At 52.2% G+C, this 18,450-nt stretch overlaps 5 protein-coding genes across 5 annotated transcripts; 3 read left to right on the top strand and 2 right to left on the bottom strand.

The window, feature by feature from the left end:
* Positions 1-2,190: 2,190 nt before the first annotated feature.
* BO80DRAFT_440894 (uncharacterized protein) lies at positions 2,191-4,973 on the top strand (the record flags this gene model as incomplete). Its single annotated transcript, XM_025721156.1, has 2 exons — positions 2,191-2,778; positions 2,847-4,973. The coding sequence occupies 2 exons, from the start codon at positions 2,191-2,193 to the stop codon at positions 4,971-4,973; spliced, it is 2,715 nt and encodes a 904-aa protein (XP_025579632.1).
* Positions 4,974-6,924: 1,951 nt separating this feature from the next.
* BO80DRAFT_421364 (class I SAM-dependent methyltransferase) lies at positions 6,925-8,620 on the top strand. The gene is made up of 9 exons (XM_025718586.1): positions 6,925-6,987; positions 7,053-7,102; positions 7,172-7,277; positions 7,326-7,468; positions 7,528-7,553; positions 7,617-7,647; positions 7,717-7,854; positions 7,911-8,330; positions 8,389-8,620. The coding sequence occupies exons 1-9, from the start codon at positions 6,946-6,948 to the stop codon at positions 8,414-8,416; spliced, it is 984 nt and encodes a 327-aa protein (XP_025579631.1). The 5' UTR covers positions 6,925-6,945; the 3' UTR covers positions 8,417-8,620.
* Positions 8,621-8,706: 86 nt separating this feature from the next.
* BO80DRAFT_345325 (Zn(II)2Cys6 transcription factor) lies at positions 8,707-11,235 on the bottom strand (the record flags this gene model as incomplete). The annotated part of the gene is made up of 8 exons (XM_025715320.1): positions 8,707-9,100; positions 9,151-9,333; positions 9,427-10,001; positions 10,224-10,304; positions 10,354-10,664; positions 10,738-10,866; positions 10,912-11,039; positions 11,090-11,235. The coding sequence occupies 8 exons, from the start codon at positions 11,233-11,235 to the stop codon at positions 8,707-8,709; spliced, it is 1,947 nt and encodes a 648-aa protein (XP_025579630.1).
* Positions 11,236-11,786: 551 nt separating this feature from the next.
* On the bottom strand, positions 11,787-12,863 carry BO80DRAFT_421361 (cytochrome b5 reductase family protein). Its single transcript, XM_025718585.1, has one exon. It carries the CDS (start codon positions 12,627-12,629, stop codon positions 11,793-11,795), a length of 837 nt encoding a protein of 278 aa, XP_025579629.1. The 5' UTR covers positions 12,630-12,863; the 3' UTR covers positions 11,787-11,792.
* An 898-nt stretch (positions 12,864-13,761) lies between these two features.
* BO80DRAFT_478295 (cytochrome P450) lies at positions 13,762-18,433 on the top strand (the record flags this gene model as incomplete). The annotated part of the gene is made up of 6 exons (XM_025723275.1): positions 13,762-13,894; positions 13,946-14,782; positions 14,857-15,493; positions 16,428-16,519; positions 16,585-17,220; positions 17,281-18,433. The coding sequence occupies 6 exons, from the start codon at positions 13,762-13,764 to the stop codon at positions 18,411-18,413; spliced, it is 3,468 nt and encodes a 1,155-aa protein (XP_025579628.1). The 3' UTR covers positions 18,414-18,433.
* Between the last annotated feature and the right edge of the window lie 17 nt (positions 18,434-18,450).

Below are 18,450 nucleotides of genomic sequence, written 5' to 3'. Positions count from 1 at the left end.
GAATTGCTTCTCCCAAGAAATCTCCTCCCTCTGGCTGGCAGATGGTGGGATTTACTTATTTCTCAGTGTATCCCTCACCCGACCAATGGGAGAGGACAGCGGAGGCATGGTGAATTGATCCAGCGATCGATTGGTAAGGATAGCGTGCTCTTCCGCTCCAGCGTCCAGCAAAAGGCACCGAGACAGGCAGATTGGCTTGGGTCAGTGGATTCCAGTGCGACGTGCCAGCAGCCGGTCAAGTATGTACAGTCGGAGTGGTTGTGTGGTAAGCATTACGGAGTCCGATAGCCCCTGGATCGGAGATGCCAACCCACCTGTCAAGACTTCGGTGCCTCTCCTTTTGTCGCAGGTCTCCAACAGAGGGGATGGAGTAATTGCGCAGATTCCGACTGGGCCAGAAAGGGGAGGGTGCACTACGGAGGACCGTGTAGACGGACCCAGACGCATATTTTAATATTAATTGGCAGTTGATTGACCGAGAAAATGGACTCCTCAGTGGTTGGCTGAACCGAAGAGGGGGGATGAATGGAAGGTGAATGAAATACTCAGAATAATGAATGGATGGATGGATGGATTGATGAATGGGGTGGATATCTGCCGAGATTCCGTCATCCGATCATCAGGCCGTCGTGCAATTCCTGAGGCTGCATTGCAACACGCCCTGCGAGGGCGAGGCGAATTATAATTATAATAAGAAAAGAGGCTGACGGCAGCGAACCCAAAAAAAGTCGGGACAGAATGTGTCTGCCTTGCGATCTATCTATACCTATTCACCTAGGGTAATAGGATTACCAGTTGGCACAGACGAAGAATAAATAGAATAGAACAACTGGCAGACGTGCAGTCCTCATCCCGAACCCCACGACGATTGCATGGAGGAGGGTCCGTCGCATCCTGACTGGTTCTGACCCAGCGAGCATCAGCCTCCTGAACCATGAAACCCTGCACTGCCTCTGGCCAGCCCACCTTGCGCCAACCAATGTACATACATCCTCGACAGTAGAAGAGGATCGATCATTCGGTCAGGCACTCGGAACGGGTGAGGGAACTCCAAAAGACAGGGAAAAGGAAATGAGATCATATAAAATGGTTCGATAGCACCAAGCGCACAAGCTTAGTTCTATTTACTCCGTACAATAAAGGAAACTAACCGCGCCTTTCCCCACTGGCAGAAACCCACCGGAAGCCAAAAGAACGAGCAGAAGACCACCTAACGACCCTAGAACCTCAGGATCCAGAGATTATCCAACACGAACAGGTGAATAATAGGAATCAAGAGGAACGGCCTAGTTTGGGTCCTAGTTCAGGCCTGCTGGAGGAGTGACTTCGCCGCTATAAATTATCGCCATCATCTCGACGGGGGTCCCGAGACCCTTCTGCTACTTTTCAATCTTTTTTTCTTCCCTGTCCTGCTTCCCCTGCGAGGTCGTCCATGGAATTTATTTGCATCTGATGCGAAGACAGTTTCTCTCTCCTGCCGTGGCTCCACCCGAGGGATAAAAATACCTGCTCGATTGGAGGGCTGAATAATAACCAGCTGCCTTCAATAATCCTGCCCGCCCGGTTCCCCCTCTGGGTAACCTCAATACCTCCTCAATACCTCCTCCTTCTCCTCCGTCCCCCTCTGCGGTTTTTTATTTTTCTTGACCTTCGTTTGAGGTACTTTTGGATTTTTTTTTTTTCTGGTTTCTGTTTCGTTTTCGATTCTTCCTCGTCTGACACAAAAGCATCCTCACATTCACAATCACTCTCTCTGGCGATAACCTCAGCTGCCTTTCCTTTCTCTTCCCCATATTTTCTATCTACTCCCTCGTCCGGCTTCCGCGGAGTGAACCACCAAAGCACCGAAAAACCTTCGTCCATTCCTCCCTCCTCCTCCCTCTCTGGATCCCTCCTGCCGATCCATTCCTCAGTCCACGCCGAGCGACCGTCATTAGTCGCCCGCCGCGGATTCTTGGTCCAACCCCGTCCTGAGCCTGGAGAGTTTTCGCATGGTTGGCAACATTCTTTCTGTCTTCACCTGTTAAGGTAGGTGCCGACCCTGCCCGCGCGCCGGTGGTGCTTCCTCTCCGTCATACTCCCTCTTGACCCGTCTCTCGTCTTTTCTCTTCGTTGCCTGCCGCTTCGTCCACTCCATTGCGCCCGGGGACTGACCGTTTCTGCTTTCCCCACTATACAGCGGCCTTTAAGATGCTGTCTGCTCCGGTAAAGTCCGCCAAGCGCATCTCGTCGCTTTTTTCCCTGGGCTCCAACCGGGATAGCTCGATTCCGTCGTCGCCTGCATCCCCGAACCTTCCGAAGCCCTCGCCCGACCAGCTGCCGCAGGATGCACGCCCGCAAAGCGCCGCCCGACCAATCCGGGCAGTCTCGAACACTCACAGCGACTATAACGACGCTCGGACGCCCGTGTCCCCCATTCCCAATGATGGATTCGACTTGGACGAACCGTTGCAGCCACCTCCGTCTCTGCTGGCTGTGAACCAGGACTTGGCCAATAGCGCTTCCAATTCGCCAGATGGCAGACCCCAGAGCAGAGGTCGCGGACGAAGTGGGAGTCGGCCCTCCAGTTCCGCGGGCCTATTTGTGCCCGGTACGGGCCCCGATTCGCGCCCGGGAACTCCCTCCTCGAAGAGACGAAGCTGGATGCCCGGGCGGGCGCGGGCAAGCTCCGTAGATCCCCGACCTAATAATAACACTGCGGCGGGGCCCGCTGCTTGGATTGCCGGGCTGGAACAGAAGATTCTCTACGATCTGGAGCCTTTGGCACGAGGAGATCAGGTACGCACTGCATCTGCTTGAAACAACATTGAGCGCCCCTTACTAAATATCGCTTTTCACGGAGATAGATCACCGAACTTTGGAACGATAGTGGTGATACCTATGTGTACTTGTTCCCTCAAAACACCGGCAGAGCTGCCTCCTTCAAAGTCCATCGCACAGTCTTTGTTGAGTCGCCATCTCTACGCGATTTGGCCATGGGCGGCAACCTCAGCACCCTCGAGCAACAGACGCGTACCATGTCATTGAGCAGCCCGGTGGTTGGTCCAGCTTCGCCTCCGTTGACGCCTCAGGATGCATTGGCCGAAAACGACAATGACAACGACAGCTCCGGTAGCAGGAGAATGGCCTACATGGAGGATGACGGCCAGGACGAATTCCAGGAGTTCCACCTCTATCTTCCAATCCCCTTGAACAGCGATGTATCCAGTGCCGGCAGTCAAATCTCCCAGGAGGACACAGAAACCCTCCTCCTTTTCCGCAACCTTTTCGCCTTCTTGCTAGGACAATCTCTGATCGCAACAGCCCGGTCGCCCTCGCTCTTTTCCATCTTCATGGACGTTGCAACGCTACTGTCTCGATTTGAATTCTCCAACTTCGATGGGACCAACTTCGGCGAGACCGCGACCACCAGTTTCGGTAACTACTGCGAGGAGTTGAGATTGGCTGATGTGCGCAAGAGCCGCGAGAAGACCATCGAGGCCATTGTTCTTGGAGAACGACTACGCTTCTTCCCACTCTACCTCGAAGGTTTCGTGCATGGCGTCGGCAAGCTGGACGAACTGAAGCAGCTGAGAAGCCCGAAATACGGTCTGATTAGCCCGGTCACGCAGAAGCGGCTGGAGCGAGGCTTCATTGATCTCGACACTCGTCTTCGCGTCCTGTACAGTAAGCTCGATGACTTCGACTTCCCCTCGGTGTTCTCCGGTATTGCCAACTCAGCCACATCTGCCGAAAGTAAGGTTGTGCGATTCAAGAACTGGCGGATTGCATTCATGGAGTTCCGACGATTCACTATGCAGTACTATCGGCAAAAGTACGGCTCTTGGCCGCCCAAAGCACGGTCGAAGAAGAATCAGTTCGAAGAGAGCGGTCTTAATCGTCAGGTGGTCAATGACCTTTACAACGATTTTGCCAGCCTCTACGATATGCTGGTCGATCGGGAGTCTCTGACCACTCGGACCGTGGACATGGCTGCCGAAACGTCCGCGAGCTCGGATCCGGATGAGATGATGACTAGGGCCCTCCGACAAATCATGAGCGAGTATGATCGGAGCACGCCTCCAGTCCAGCCACCGATTCCTTTCGACATCCCGCAATACCCCTCACTGCAAGCCCTGGAGCGAAAGCCCATGGATGCTAAGAAGGAGGCCAAGAAGAAGGCCAAGAAACTCAAGGATGCGGACATCAACGCGGTCCTCATGGACTCCTACACCCGGGAGGCCATGAAGCCCACGCCGTTTATTGAAGCCTTCATGCAGTTTGAGCGTCGATGCGCTCACGGCAAGAACGTCAATGACATGATTGACTTCCGGTGTGGTCAGTGGATCTTCCTCTACTGTGTCATCCAATCTTTGCCTCTCGTCGTTGTCGATGTCCAGGACGTCAAGTATGTTGACGGCGTGGAGTACTTCCTCTGCATCGCCCCTCGTGGTGGCGCACCCTGGATCCAGAACGACAGCAAGACTGCACGCAGTTGGTTCGGTGTTGCAGGCGGAGCCGGTGTGGTCAGCCTGCCCTCGGATGTGGTGATCAACGGTGTAGAGGGTATCTACCGACGCAGTCACTGCTGGCAGGTGGCCGAGCAGTGGGCGGAGAAGGATGCGATTCTGGCTCCTCCGACGATTGATGATCCTTATGACAACGAGTCATCGCTGTCATCGCCCTACCAGGCGCAACAGTCATCGGCGGATTCGTCCGAGCAGCAGCAACTGCAACTGCAACAGGGACAGGGGACTCCGCTCATGACCCCAAGCGGTCTCACGCCGCCGCCTGCCATCCCCCGACTCAACTCGCCTGCGATGAATCGGAGAGCGGAGCATCGACACTCCATCTACCCCGGTCTTGAGGCCCTGCCGCTACCCGCTGGCGTAGCGCCGATGGATCCCCCGGCCCGGCCCATCAGCCGATTCAACCCCAACATGAGTTTCGATGACATCCTGAAGCAGGTGCCGAACCAGCAAAAGAAGAAATAAAATGGAGCGCTGCATGTTAGAGTGTGTATAATGTCTGCAAGGGGACCGGAGCATTATGGGTCCCCTTGAATTTTTTTTTTTTTCCCGCTGTTCTCAGATCTTCTTTCTCTTTTTTTCATTTCCTTTTTTCCATCCTCTGCATTACTACTAACCATGGTCGTTTCAGCTTTTGTGTCCTGTCCTTGCACTTTCCTTTCTTGTTTCTATTGGCAATTTCCTACCACTCGTAATGGGCGCGCACAAGTGACTTTGAACCAAAAGGCTGGAACGGCGTAAATGAGCATCTATCTGAATCTTTTCCGGGTCGGAACCGACAGTCCAGACACGGCCGAACGTCTAATTCTCGGCGGAATGCATGCATTGGACCGATGACATTGGAAGCATGACTTTTTTTTGAATATTTCTCTCGTTCCCTCTCCTCCTCTCTCCGCCTCTCCTTCCATCGCATGGCCTGGCTTCGCTCACTCCCTCGTGCTTCTGGCCGATTTTCGTTAAATTTCCCCCTCTGTCCGACCATGCAGGGCAGCCCGATTTGTGGTTATTTACTATTAGAAGGGATAGAGATAATAGGTCCATGTGGGACTCTTAATATAATATACCTCTTGGGGATGATGCTGTAGTATCCTTAAGGAATAGAAGCGTACGCTACTACCTCTGCTTCATGTCTGTTCAGTATTCCAGTTCATTATCGCATATCGTGGCAGTGTTTAATACTATAGATATCTATACTCAGTATGTAGATAGTATACAGATAATGAAGACATCGAGACCTACCAATCTTCAACAAACACACATAGTATATTATCTATGTAAATCTCCAAGTCCTCATAATCTAGAAGAAGAAAGAAATGTGCTCCGATCGATTCACATAGATTACATACAGTTTGGTAATGAATGAATGTTGCCTGTTACTTGTTCCTGAACACGAAAAAAAGAAAAAGAAAACAGAAAAAGTAGATGAGTCCTAAGAAATAAAGAGAAGTGAAAAGGTCGGGTTGGGAGACGGATGAAAATGTGACAGATCTACGGTGTAGGCAGTAGGTAGTAAGTAGATAGGGCAAGTGGAGGAGGGTGTTGTGGTTGCTAGGTGGGGTTAGTTTATTGTTGATTACGGGGTGAGGTATGTATGTATCTAGGGATAGTATGGAGTACGTAGCAACTAGATACGTACTAGGTAGTACGGATACAGAATTTCTATGTAGATAGACAGATAAATAGTACCGGATTGTGAATAAAGGCTTGTGCATTGTTTGGCGGGGATAAAAGTAATGCATTCTCTACGGAGATGGTCCGAGGAAATAGGGCTAATTGCATGCTGTAGGTCCCATTGGTGATGAGTTGTTTCATGTGGGTGTTTGTTTATCGAAGATATGGATCTGTTCGATGAGATTGGCCGCGTCTTGGTTCAAGTGTACACAGTACATGAATGTTGGCGTACCCGAGTCAAAGGTGTAGTGTAGAGATGAGGAAGCGCGGAATTGAAGTCCGATGTTGAAGTCCTTCCCTATCGGGCAATTGGCCGAGGTATAATACCATCGTGGCTACGCTTGTCAATCCTTCAGCGAGGAGATACCTGAACGATCGGGGTATGGGGCGCTTGCTTGTCATGGAAGAATATTGAGAAAAATGGTGAATGATACCAATGCACGTATCATTTGAAAAAACCCTGCTCAACGCATCAACTCGGTTGTCTCATAGCAACATCTGCTAACGGAGCAAAGCATGGATCAGGCTAGACGATAGAGGACCTGATATTCTTGATGACAGCATACATTGTGACCTATCTAATTCCAAGCCAATCGGTAATTCATGGATGGAGAAAAAACGGTCAGCTAGTTGACGACGGCGTGATACCGTCACCGTTCTAGTGCTTACCGTCAACTAGCGCCGATGGACCAACCGTCCAGTGTCGGCATAAATCCCCTGCCGTCGCTCATGCCTGAAGTGTTGCCGACCCCCCGGTTGAATGGATATGGCGTCTACCCCAGCTCAGTCGATCCACATCGAACCTGATGTAAGATAAACTCCATCGTCGACGCCCTGTTGACTCCTGCCGATCAGTGACGGTTCTCTGCCTAGCCGAACTCCGACGATGCTTTGTGGATTAGCGACCTGCGCGACCCCGACACGTAAGCATAGTAGCAACCGAACCCTTCCTCCCCGGGGACATGGGGTTCCTAGTCCGTTAACCGCCACAGGGATTCCCTGCAATCGTTGACATCGAGTGTGCTTGCATATGAGTACCGAAATGGTCGTCGCTATGCCGTTTATGGGTCTGGCCGATATGTGTTGCCGAATGACGAGGTGAGTGTGCACCTGTTGATGATCGTCACATCTAATATAAACCATCAGTCTGAGTGTGACCGTATTGACCTGTTGCAACACATCTTCGGGATGCTCTTTGGGGGCCGGCTGGTGTTCGCGCCTATCCCTACCCCACAGCGGATTCTGGATGTCGGGACAGGAACAGGCACTTGGGCAATCGATGTGGCAACGTAAGTTGTCTCCCACTTGTTCTCCCCGATGGACGACAGCCAGGCTGATGAAACGGAAGGATGTATCCGAGCGCACATGTCACGGGTACGCATTGATGACTCCTGCGAAAACCGATCCGAGAAAGAGCTAAACGATCCGTGATCGTAGGAACGGACATATCAGCTCATCAACCCTCATGGTTTGTTCCATCTTCCAAAGCCACGATGGGGACCCTTGAACTTGCTCTTATAGGCTGACCACCGTTCAGGGTACCACCAAACCTAAGCTTCATCATCGACGACGCAGAACTCGAGTGGAGCTATAGTAGCCAATTCGACCTGATCCACATGCAGGGCCTAAATGGAGCAATCCGCGACTGGCCTCGTCTCTTCAAACAAGCCTATGAGTACGTGCTCGTAACGACCAGCACAAACCACAATGAGCGACTGACCAAATTGCAAGCCACCTGACGCCAGGCGGCTACCTTGAAGTAAAGGATACCGATTTCACAGCCACCTGCGATGACGATACCATCCCCGAGACCTCTAGCCTTCGAATCTGGGAGAACGAGTGCATCCAAGCATGCGCACGCCTCGGCCAAACCTTGACTGCCCCGGCGCACGTAAGAGGGTGGATGGAGGCGGCCGGATTTGTAGATATAGAAGAACGTCTCTTCCGATTACCCATGAATAGCTGGCCGAAAGACCCGGAGCTCAAGGAGATTGGCCGGTTTCAGAACTTTCAGTATATGGAGGCTCTCTCCCCGTATGCTCTGGGCTTGCTGGTCGAGGTGCTTGGGTGGGGGCGCGAGGAGACGGAGGTGTTCTTGGTGGGTGTCAGGGGAGATTTGAGAAATCGAAGGCTGCATGGCTATCATATTGTGTAAGTTTGCTTTCCCCAAGACACTGTTTGAGAATGACCGGGCATTGATGGCTTCTAGACGGGTTGTGACGGGCCGGCGCCCTTGAAGGAACCCAGCGGTCACATGCCTTCTCTCCATGTCGAGCCGCAGAATTCAGGCGATCGTTGTTTCTGCCCTTCCACTCTGCTGTGGCGGTGGCTGTAGGACTAGAGGCTTACATGTTCCTTGCTATTTGCCAGTGGGGCAACGGCGAATAACAGTCACTTGTGCGACAGGGGCACGAATTCACCATCGAACTATACGGGATGCCAAATGCTTCCACCCATATACTAAGATAGTATGCTATTAGAAGAATACCCACGTTTTAGACATTTCTATGTGCGTATTGTTGGTTACCTACTCCCACAACTGACCCCAGGTCTCCCAGAAATTCAAGGCCGACGATCCATCCAGGAGAGCATCGACCATACCGTCCATTTCCATCCCCAATTCTGCCTCGTGAGACATCATAGGGGCTACAACGTTGGGCAAAGCTGGTGCGGGTGCTGCCGTAGGGACAGCCACGGAAGCTGAAGCACTCGTGGTCTCGGCGGCCTCTTCGGGACATATCTGCTGAATGCCTTTTGCAAAGATCACACGGTATATTGAAGCCACAGTGTAGACTCTCTGGAATTCTTCCATGACCATCATGCATACATTGAGCTTGCTGAGCCGGAGACGGCGCGCCAGTGGACTGCCGGATCGACAGTTTAGAAGGTGTATCTGCATGGCAGGGATAAGGAGTGGGGGACTAGGGAATCTTAGCTCATGAAACGCTTGCTCGGTGTTGGGATTGCTCACGTCATTGGCAGGGCATACTCAAGTAGATTCTCCTCAGCGAGAACATCAAGTATGTCGTTTGTACGCGAGGCCGCAGAGTCGACTTTATGACGAATTGTCTGCTGCCATTGCTTTTGACTGGCTGGAGAGACATCGTCCGGTGTTTCCGTTGTAAAAGGGCGGTAGAAGACGATGAGAATTGCCCTATGCGGTATTAGTTTGGGTCCAGTTCAAGATAGCGGGCTGATGTCTTGTCGGACTGACTGGTAATGTAATTGCAAATGATAGAGATAGAACCGCGCCGGACGACTAAGTCCAGTGTCGTGCCGGTCAGGTGGACCACAGCGAAGAATGTCGGCCTCAAGTGCCTCCACCCGACCCATGGAGGATTTGGGACGAATGGTTTTGTAGTTCATAGTCAGGACCGCCCCGAGAAGCCTGCTCATCTCTATCAATCGGACCCAATACTCAGCTAGAAGAGGGAGATCATGAGGGATAAACGTGGCGACTATAGGCTCCGAGACATCTGGTAAATCGCTGAGCATGTCTGCCACTGACGGCATCGGTACATCGCAGTCATCGAGGTCAATGCGCAGAGGTCGTCCGAGAGTGAGGCTCAGCCAGCGGTCACGGAAAAAGCAGGTCCACCAAAGACGACGCCAGAGGTGTCGCTGACGGTCACTTATGGAGGTATTGTAGCGGGCTGCATCGGGATCACGGTGTAGACCGAGAATCTGGCAAAGGGTAACAGATAGGCCAGTCCAATACCAGGGCTGGCCATGCTCGTCCACCTCCGAGTGCCAGAAGCCTAGCAGGAGTGAGGCCTGAAGGAGAACAATCTTATTGCGTTCTCCGCCATTATCGTACATGCACTGCTCATAGTAGTTAGATGTTGCATCTGACTTCATTGAACAAGACTAGATAGGCAATGGGCCAGAGATGTCCCAGTCGGCTCCCTTAGAATCTGACACTACCTAATGAGTGTCATGCTGATTCTGATGGCTCATGAGTGTGGATCTTTGGCCAAATGATAAAATGGCGTCCTTACCACTCATGGCAGCAATTCACCTATGGTGTGAAGAGGGATAGCTCACCTTCGCACGGGAGTACATAGCTGCTTTCATCGTCTTCCGGGATTCATAACCTTCCAGTTCACAGATATTGTATGGGACAAACTGAAGGGATTAGCTGAGATCCACATTCCCGTTCATCACAAAAACCTACATTGACCGCAACAAAGAAAACACTCCACACTAGTAGTAGGTTATACTCGCGGAGGCGGCCGGTGCGGAAGAAGTGCAAGATGTGGTCAGCCTCAATGACAGGCATGATTGGGTGCACATGACAGAAGTAAGCCTGAAGGAGGCTGTTGCAGGCTTCTTCGCCCGGCAAGCTGAAGACACCTTTACTTGTGAGATAGGCTCGGTCTTCTTCCAACAGGGATGTTGGGGCATGCGATGGAATTAGGAGATGCCGGGGTAGAGACTCCCCAGGAGTGCAGAGTGTCAGGGTCGATGTGATCCCCGTTTTATCCCCTAAAAATTACATGTCATCAATACAAGCCAGACATTGCCATGGAGGTACAGAAAACAAAAGAGAAATACTCACCAGTGTAGAAGGGGACCTGTCCAGCTCGTTCGGGATTCCCCAAAGCTGCTTCTGCGATTTCAAGTCCATTGCGCTCCTCATCCTGGATGGTAAATCGCTCGCCAGATTCCGAGTTCCTGGATCCAGTCACTACCGGTAATTCAGCTGATTCGCGGTGGAGCGCTGGCCTCGGACTTGTTTCAGTTCGAGGCGATGGATGAACTATGTTACCACCTCCAGGATATACGCCGACACGGTTGGACGGGCTATTGGACGGACTAGGGCGCTGTCTTGTCGGGACATGACGCCGAGAATTTCGGACCCTGACTCAATTTAGCAACGATAGTTAGAGGGCTTCGATACCATTTCTCACCTTTCATTTCGCGCATCTACCACGCAATCTGCATGGTCCTGGGCACAGCGGATACACGGCACGCCGGTGACGTTGAGGCTACACCGAACCTTGCGTTGGCGGCAGGAATGACATGCCACAGTAGATCGATATCGGCGAGCCGACATCCTTGGCCGAGCACCAAGGATCGTTTGGCTTTGATCTGATTCGCTTTGCTTTTTTTGCTGATCGGTGTCAGGGATGCCCGGAGACTGATAAAGGATGCCGCGGGGAAGAGACGGAAAGACCGTGGCGAGGGGGCCTACCTCGGTAAATAGTGCGTGCCTGAATAATGCCTGAGTTAACTAGTTAGTTAACTAGGAGGAATTCACGCGCGCATGACTAATCACTCAGGGAGGAGACGCAATTGAGAGGACGAGTCCTTCACCAACTCCCATTCCAGTCTCCTTTCTCATGCCACGATTAAGAATCCGGTTGGCCAGTCACGCAGATAGGTCTAATATCCTCCACTGGATATTTGTTGAACAGGCGATATACGATAGGATATGGTCCTTTTTACACTTTGGATCCTCGTAAACGCCGGTAGAATAATGATTGTTTCTATATGAAAGATTCTGGAGGTACTGAATGACTGAACAGGAGGCGCTAAGAATGATTTGACAGGACTCGGCTCTGTCTATTTATTTTACATGCCCAGCTATTACTAATGACATGACAGCTTGGCTCAAAAGCAGAAAACTTGATCAGACATCTTTGCAACGGCACCGGGTGCTTGAAATCCCATGGACGCCAAGGCTTTCTTCGAAGCGTTAACCATCCCCGGAGGTCCGCAAAGCATGATTTTTGTATCAAAAGACGGGCCAGGGAGCTTGTCTCTCATGATGTCTGAAGTGACGTATCCCTTTCCAAAGGGCCAGTCGTGAGCCGGGCTATCCAGCATATACCAGATTCTGAGCTGAGGATGTCTTTGAGCGAACGCGTCGAGCTCACGTCGCAGAAGGATATCCTCCTCGGTTCGATTGGCGTAGATCAAGCTGATTTCTGTGAGATCAGTATCATCCTCGCAGATTGCTCTGATAAGCTGATACATTGGCGTGATCCCAGTGCCTCCGGCAATCATGCCAATCTTCTTGCAGAGTCCTTTGGTGTACTTCATTGCACCCTTAGGCCCACGGAGCTGAATCGTATCTCCAGGATTTAGATTTGCAAGATGTTGGCCCGTCAGCATCCCATCAGGATAGCACTTGATGACCAGCTCTAAAACGCCCTTGTCCAGATTGTTTGATGTGGGTGTGTATGATCTAGAGACTGTCGTTCCGTTGACATTGGCTTTGATTGCCACATGCTGACCGATTGGAAGCCCGACCACGTCCTGTGGGCTGGGAAGCTGGAACACGAATTTGAACACATTTGGGGAGAGGGTGTCCTTTCGAATAAGTGGCAGGCTCTTATATTCCTTGGGATCGAGGAACCCTTTGACGAGATGCGGATTGCATCGGATGACCTTGCGGCGCTTTACATGAGGCGGGTATTGCGTGAATCCTGACTGGATCTGCGTCATCTGCGATAATTTGGACCCAACAATTACCCCAACGGCCGAGGAGATCGCAGTGGCAGCAGCAAACCCAGTATAGAATCCACCAAATGCGAACGATGTCTGTGGTGATCGAATGAGGGATCTCCAGGAGCCCTGAACCCCAGTGAAGCTTGGCCATGATGCAGGCAAGGAGGGATAGCTGCGGCAGGAGAAATACAATGAGAGCGCCACACTGCCAATCGAGACTGTGGCGAGTGCTGCAGATCGAGCAGAGCCTTTGGTCCTTGCGGGAGCCACAGGAGGTGAAGGAGTCGTAGGTTGAATCAACTGGACAGACTTAGGGCGGGTGCGCTCGCGTGCATCTTTCAGCGTCCCGATCAGGAATGCTTGTAGGATCTCATCTGCATCCTGCGGATGTTTCAGGTTTCAGTCAGCCGCCTGATCTGTCATGGAACTCTCAAGCCTACCTCTGAATGCCCAACATCCTCATAACCTTCCGTGGCATCGACCCCAGCAACGTCAATCAGAACATCAGGTCCTCCCGGGTGGTCTCTAACGTATTTGGTAACATCATATACTTAGAAGTGTCAGGGCTCGAACGCTAAGCATACAAAGGCTGAGGGCTATCGGCAGCATACCTTTTCCATTGATTATAACCCACAAGTCGTCCCTGGTACTGTGAGCAGCCACCTCTTCTGTTGTGTATTCAAGTATGGCTGACATCGTGGACAATCACTTGTTGCTAGGACTGCACAGAGTGGACCAGATGTGAGATGCGTTCAATCCTACTTGAATTAGAAAACTGGAAAAAGGAAGGACATGATGCGTGTTGCCTCCCTTTATACAGCGCTAGAATACACGATCCTCAACCACGAATGAGAAACGCGCCAAAAATTGTTATTTGTCCTTCTGTCACTGCATCGGCTAGGACGATCCGATTGAGGTGGATTCGGAGCATTTCATGCCGCGGGAAGCCCGCTATGGCTGACACTTCCGCGGGAACCGTTTGATCCGCGGCATCTCTACCCACTCAATTAATTTAACACTACTAATTGAAACAGGAGGCTAACAGACCCATTAGGCAATATAAAGGATGTGCGGTTCGTGCCGTAAGGTTTCTGCGAAGGCCTCACAGTACACATTGAACGGGCACATCATGTCAAACCAGCAATTCTATCTTCTAGGTGAATCGGTGGCGTCCGCGAAGGACATCACCATCGAGGCGACTCTAGATTTAGACCAACTCAAACAACTCGTGGCAGCTTACTTTGCCATTGTCGATCCAAGCGGTTAGATACCTAAACTCTTTCTTTGTTTGGGAACACACTGACACAGCGCAGGGATCGGGTTCCAAACCGAGAATGACTGTCTGTCGGATGTCTCTGACGTCCTTGCTGCGAAAGGACCTGTAGCAATTTCAATCGATGGACATGCCGTACGGGAGCCCGGGGGCCCCAGAGGCCTACCCTTTGTAGGGAACCATTTCGAGGTGTATCCCGATCATCTTGGCAATCACCAGCGGCTCTTCGACCAGTATGGACCGATCTTCAAAACAACAAATCTGGGCCGTACGACATACCAGACAAACGATCCGCAGATATCGGCCATCGTATTTGCCGAGTCGGACTTCTTCTCGAAAATAATCAGTGACGCTCACCCCCTCTCTGCGCTGAAAACCCCTTCCGCAGGTGTCTTTCTCGGGGACACGGATACCCCGGAGTGGAAGGCGGCTCACAAATTCTTGCCTCCTGCTTTGGGTCCCAAGGCAGTACGCCACTATGCCCCGACTATGCAGAGAGCTGTGGAGGACTCGTTCAGGGTGTTTGACGCTTTAGATGAACAAGAGGAGGCGTGGAACGTCTACCAGTATATGCTGAAGCTAGGCTCACAGGCAGTGGGCGAGCTCACGCTTGGGATTGATTTCAAGCACTTTACTTCACCTGATGCGCCGGTGCATGAGATGGTCCACTCCATTGCGGAAATGCTTTCCCTCAACAAGAAAGTCACATCGAAAGGCGACTGGTACGGCATGTTACCATTTGGGGATCCACAGCGGTTGAGGAACCTGAAAGCAAGAATCGAGGAAATGGTAGATGAATCCATTCAAAACGCAGAACGGGCTGGAATTAGCGATTTGCCTTTGCAAGATGCAGCGCTGCTGTCTTCTAACATGGTCGGTGAGTTGAAGGTCATGTCATGGCCCTTTGATCTCATGCATAGAGCAATCACTAATCAAATGCCTGGCATCTAGATTACGCTCTTCGAGCCACCGACAACAAGGGTGAAAAACTGCCCAAGTCAAGTCTCGTTTGGGCTCTCGTAGTCGCAACAGCGGCTGGATTCACGACGACCAGTTCTCTCCTTTCCTGGCTAATCTACGGCCTCGTCACCTACCCGGGGATGCAGGAGCGGTTGCTCCAGGAACTGGTCGACAACGACATCACTGAAGACACCGAGCTCACCGCTGAATTGACCGAGAAGCTGCTCTTCCAAGATAAATACATCAAGGAGATGCAACGGCGACACAACCCCTCATTCCAGCCGGGTCGAACCGCGAAAGTCGATCTCGTCCTTCCTGGAGGTTACAAAATCCCCAAGGATGCAGTCATCATTCCCGCGCTCCACCACATCCACAACAATCCCAACCTCTGGGATAACCCTACTCGCTTCAACCCCGACCGATGGGACACCCCCGAGGTGAAGGCACGGCATAAGGCAGCATATATCCCCTTTGCAATGGGCCCGCGTATGTGCATTGGATTCAACTTTGCCCTGCAGGAGATCAAGGTCTTTCTTCCGAAGTTGATCTACCGCTATCACTTCAGCCGGGAAGGCAATGGGCCGATTGAGTATGATCCGATGTTCCAACTGATCCGGCCCAACAACCTGTATGTGCGGGCTGAGCGAAGGGTGAAGTGGCCGGCCAAGACGAGCAACGGAGGGGTGTCAAATAGAGTGTAATCGAGAGCTGTTACTACAGTCTATGCATGGTATGAAGGATCAATGAAATTGATAAATAGACTTGGGCAGATACTGGATTTGTACATAAGAACTTGCAATAGATTAAATCAAGAGCACGTGCATTTTCGCTTTCTTTTTACGATAGTATTGTACAAATACCACTCCGGTCTCCAGTCAATGCCACGGGTCGAATTTGCATACAACTTGACTGCTAACGAACAAAAAGTCAGACTACCTTCAATGCTAAACCACACATCGTAGAGATCTCCCAATCCACAGGCCTTCTTAGACAACCGCATTCACGCAGCGATCCCTATGAACATTTCAACAAGAATCCCTGAGACTTCGCTACCCTATCCAACGTTCCTCACACGCAAGGCGATAACCCGACCGGGATTTTGGCCGAGTGGGGCTGTATCTGAATCAGTGCCACCCCTGATGAAACCGTTATTAATAACGACAACCACATCGAGGCCCACTGGACGTCATACTCTATAGTCTCGAGCTCTATAGATAGAGTCTAGACACGCTGACGCGGCAGCCTGACCCGATGCCAGACATCCCGAGGGATTGATTGCCCCGGTGGGTCTGTCTATCCCGCTCCCGCGGCTTCTGCATCCCGATATCGATTGTTTATAGAAGAGCGAGGGACTTCAACGTCTTGATGAGCCGCGGATACTCGGAGAATACACTTCGAACCATGGATCAACAAGCTCAGGCGATCACTGCAAGGGCGATCAGGGTCAGGGCCGTATATATTGGCTGTTGCTGGCGAGGTTGTCTCGTCTATTGCAACTGAGAAAGGATCAATATCAACATCACCAGCATCTAGACTTGCATCTACTCTTCTGTGTTCTATAGACTCACAATGCGTCCAACCTGGTCCCCACCACACGACTACCAGAACCGTCCGGTTGCGGTTCTGGGCGCAGGAGTGCTTGGACGACGCATAGGTTTGTTCTCAGTCTTCCTCCAGCTTACTCGGTATGAGGGACGAAGACTAATTCTTCCATCGTAGGCTGCATCTGGGCCTCAGCAGGATACACTGTCCACCTCCGCGATCCCAACCCCGATCAACTCTCCGCCGGCATCGCCTACATCCAGGAAAACGTAGCCGCCTACGCCACCAAAACCGGCCGGTCTCCAGGCACCGCCCACTCCTTCACGGACCTGAAGGAGGCCGTCTCAACCGCCTGGCTGATCATCGAGGCGGTCCCGGAGAAACTCCCCCTCAAGATCACCACCTTCGCCGAACTATCAACTCTCGCCCCGACGGACAGCATCCTCGCCTCCAACTCCTCGTCCTACAAGACGTCCGAAATGCTCGAGCGGGTGCCCGAGACCGTCAAATCTCGCATCCTCAATATGCATTACTACATGCCTCCGCAGTGCATGCTCGTTGAGTTGATGACGGATGGGTTCACCTGTGAGGATATCTTCCCGTTCCTGGTGGAGAGATGTCGTGAGGGTGCGACTTCGCCGTACGTGGCGAGGAAGGAGTCCACGGGCTTCATCTTTAATCGGCTCTGGGCGGCAGTCAAACGCGAGGTTTTGACGATTCTCTCTGAGGGGGTGTCTGTCCCGAAAGAGATTGATGCCATGTGGGAAGAGATGTTCATTACTGGTCGGGTGAAGCCTTGTGAGATGATGGACAGTACGTACACACATACCTACCTACTTCCATCCACCTCCCTCTAACCACCCTCTCCATCAGACGTCGGCCTCGATACCGTCGCATTCATCGAACAGCACTACATCCACGAACGTGGTCTCCCCGCCGACAAAACCGTCGACTATCTAACAGCGAACTACCTCGACCACGGCAAACTCGGCTCCAAATGCCCCCTCGGCGGCCTCTATCCCCCTGCCATTACCAACAACAACACCAGCATCAACAGCAACAAGCGCCTCCTCATCCTCGACATCGGCCTCGCATCCTCAACCGCCGCTACCTCCATCTCCACCCCAGCCGGCCACATCCTCTCCCTAACCCCCACCCCCACCTTCACCCCAAACAACACCCAATTGCAAACCATCCTCTCCAACCAACTCCTCCCCGACGGCATCACCTACTCCCGTACCACCAACCGCATCTACTGGACCTGCATGGGCATCCCCGCCCACCCCGACGGCGCCATCTACTCCTCCACCCTGGATGGGAAAGACATCCGTTCCCTCCTCCCAAAAGGCACCCTGAACACCCCGAAACAAATCACCCTCGACCCCACGACCCAGAAGCTCTACTTCTGTGACCGGGAAGGATGCGCCGTGTACCGCTGTAACCTCGACGGCACGGACCTGACATGTCTTGTCTCTCGCCACAATCCCAAAGAAACAGCCGAAAACGGGACACCAACATCCAACGCCCGGAACTGGTGCGTCGGCATCGCCGTCTCCCCGCGCTGGAACAAATTCTACTGGACGCAAAAGGGCGCGTCGAAGAGCGGCCAGGGACGGATCTTCTGCGCGAGTCTTGACACGGCACACCCTATTGAGGGCGAAGAAGGGGGCCAATGCATCCTGGATGGATTACCCGAGCCGATTGATCTCGAGGTCGACGAGGCGAGAGGGGAGCTGTACTGGACGGATCGGGGGGAATTGCCGTTGGGGAATTCGTTGAATCGGGTGAAATTGGATGCGGAGGGGGTGCCTGTGCGGGGTGCGAAAGTGGAGGTGTTGGTGAGGAATTTGAAGGAGGCGATTGGGGTGTGTTGTGATCGGGAAACGGGGGATTTCTATTTGACGGATTTGGGGGGGTGTGTGTATCGGTGGAATCGGGATAGGAGGGAGAAGGTGAGGTTGTATGAGGAGGAGGGGAGGGCATTTACGGGGATTGTTTGTGTTTGAGGGGTCATGTACAGTTGTAGATTTTTTTGTGGTTCTA

The sequence above is a fragment of the Aspergillus ibericus genome (genome assembly GCF_003184845.1).
Source record: "Aspergillus ibericus CBS 121593 unplaced genomic scaffold BO80scaffold_3, whole genome shotgun sequence".
Classification (NCBI taxonomy): domain Eukaryota; kingdom Fungi; phylum Ascomycota; class Eurotiomycetes; order Eurotiales; family Aspergillaceae; genus Aspergillus; species Aspergillus ibericus.
The sequence above is the reverse complement of the archived record's forward strand: the minus strand, read 5'-3'. Positions and strand labels throughout refer to the sequence as shown.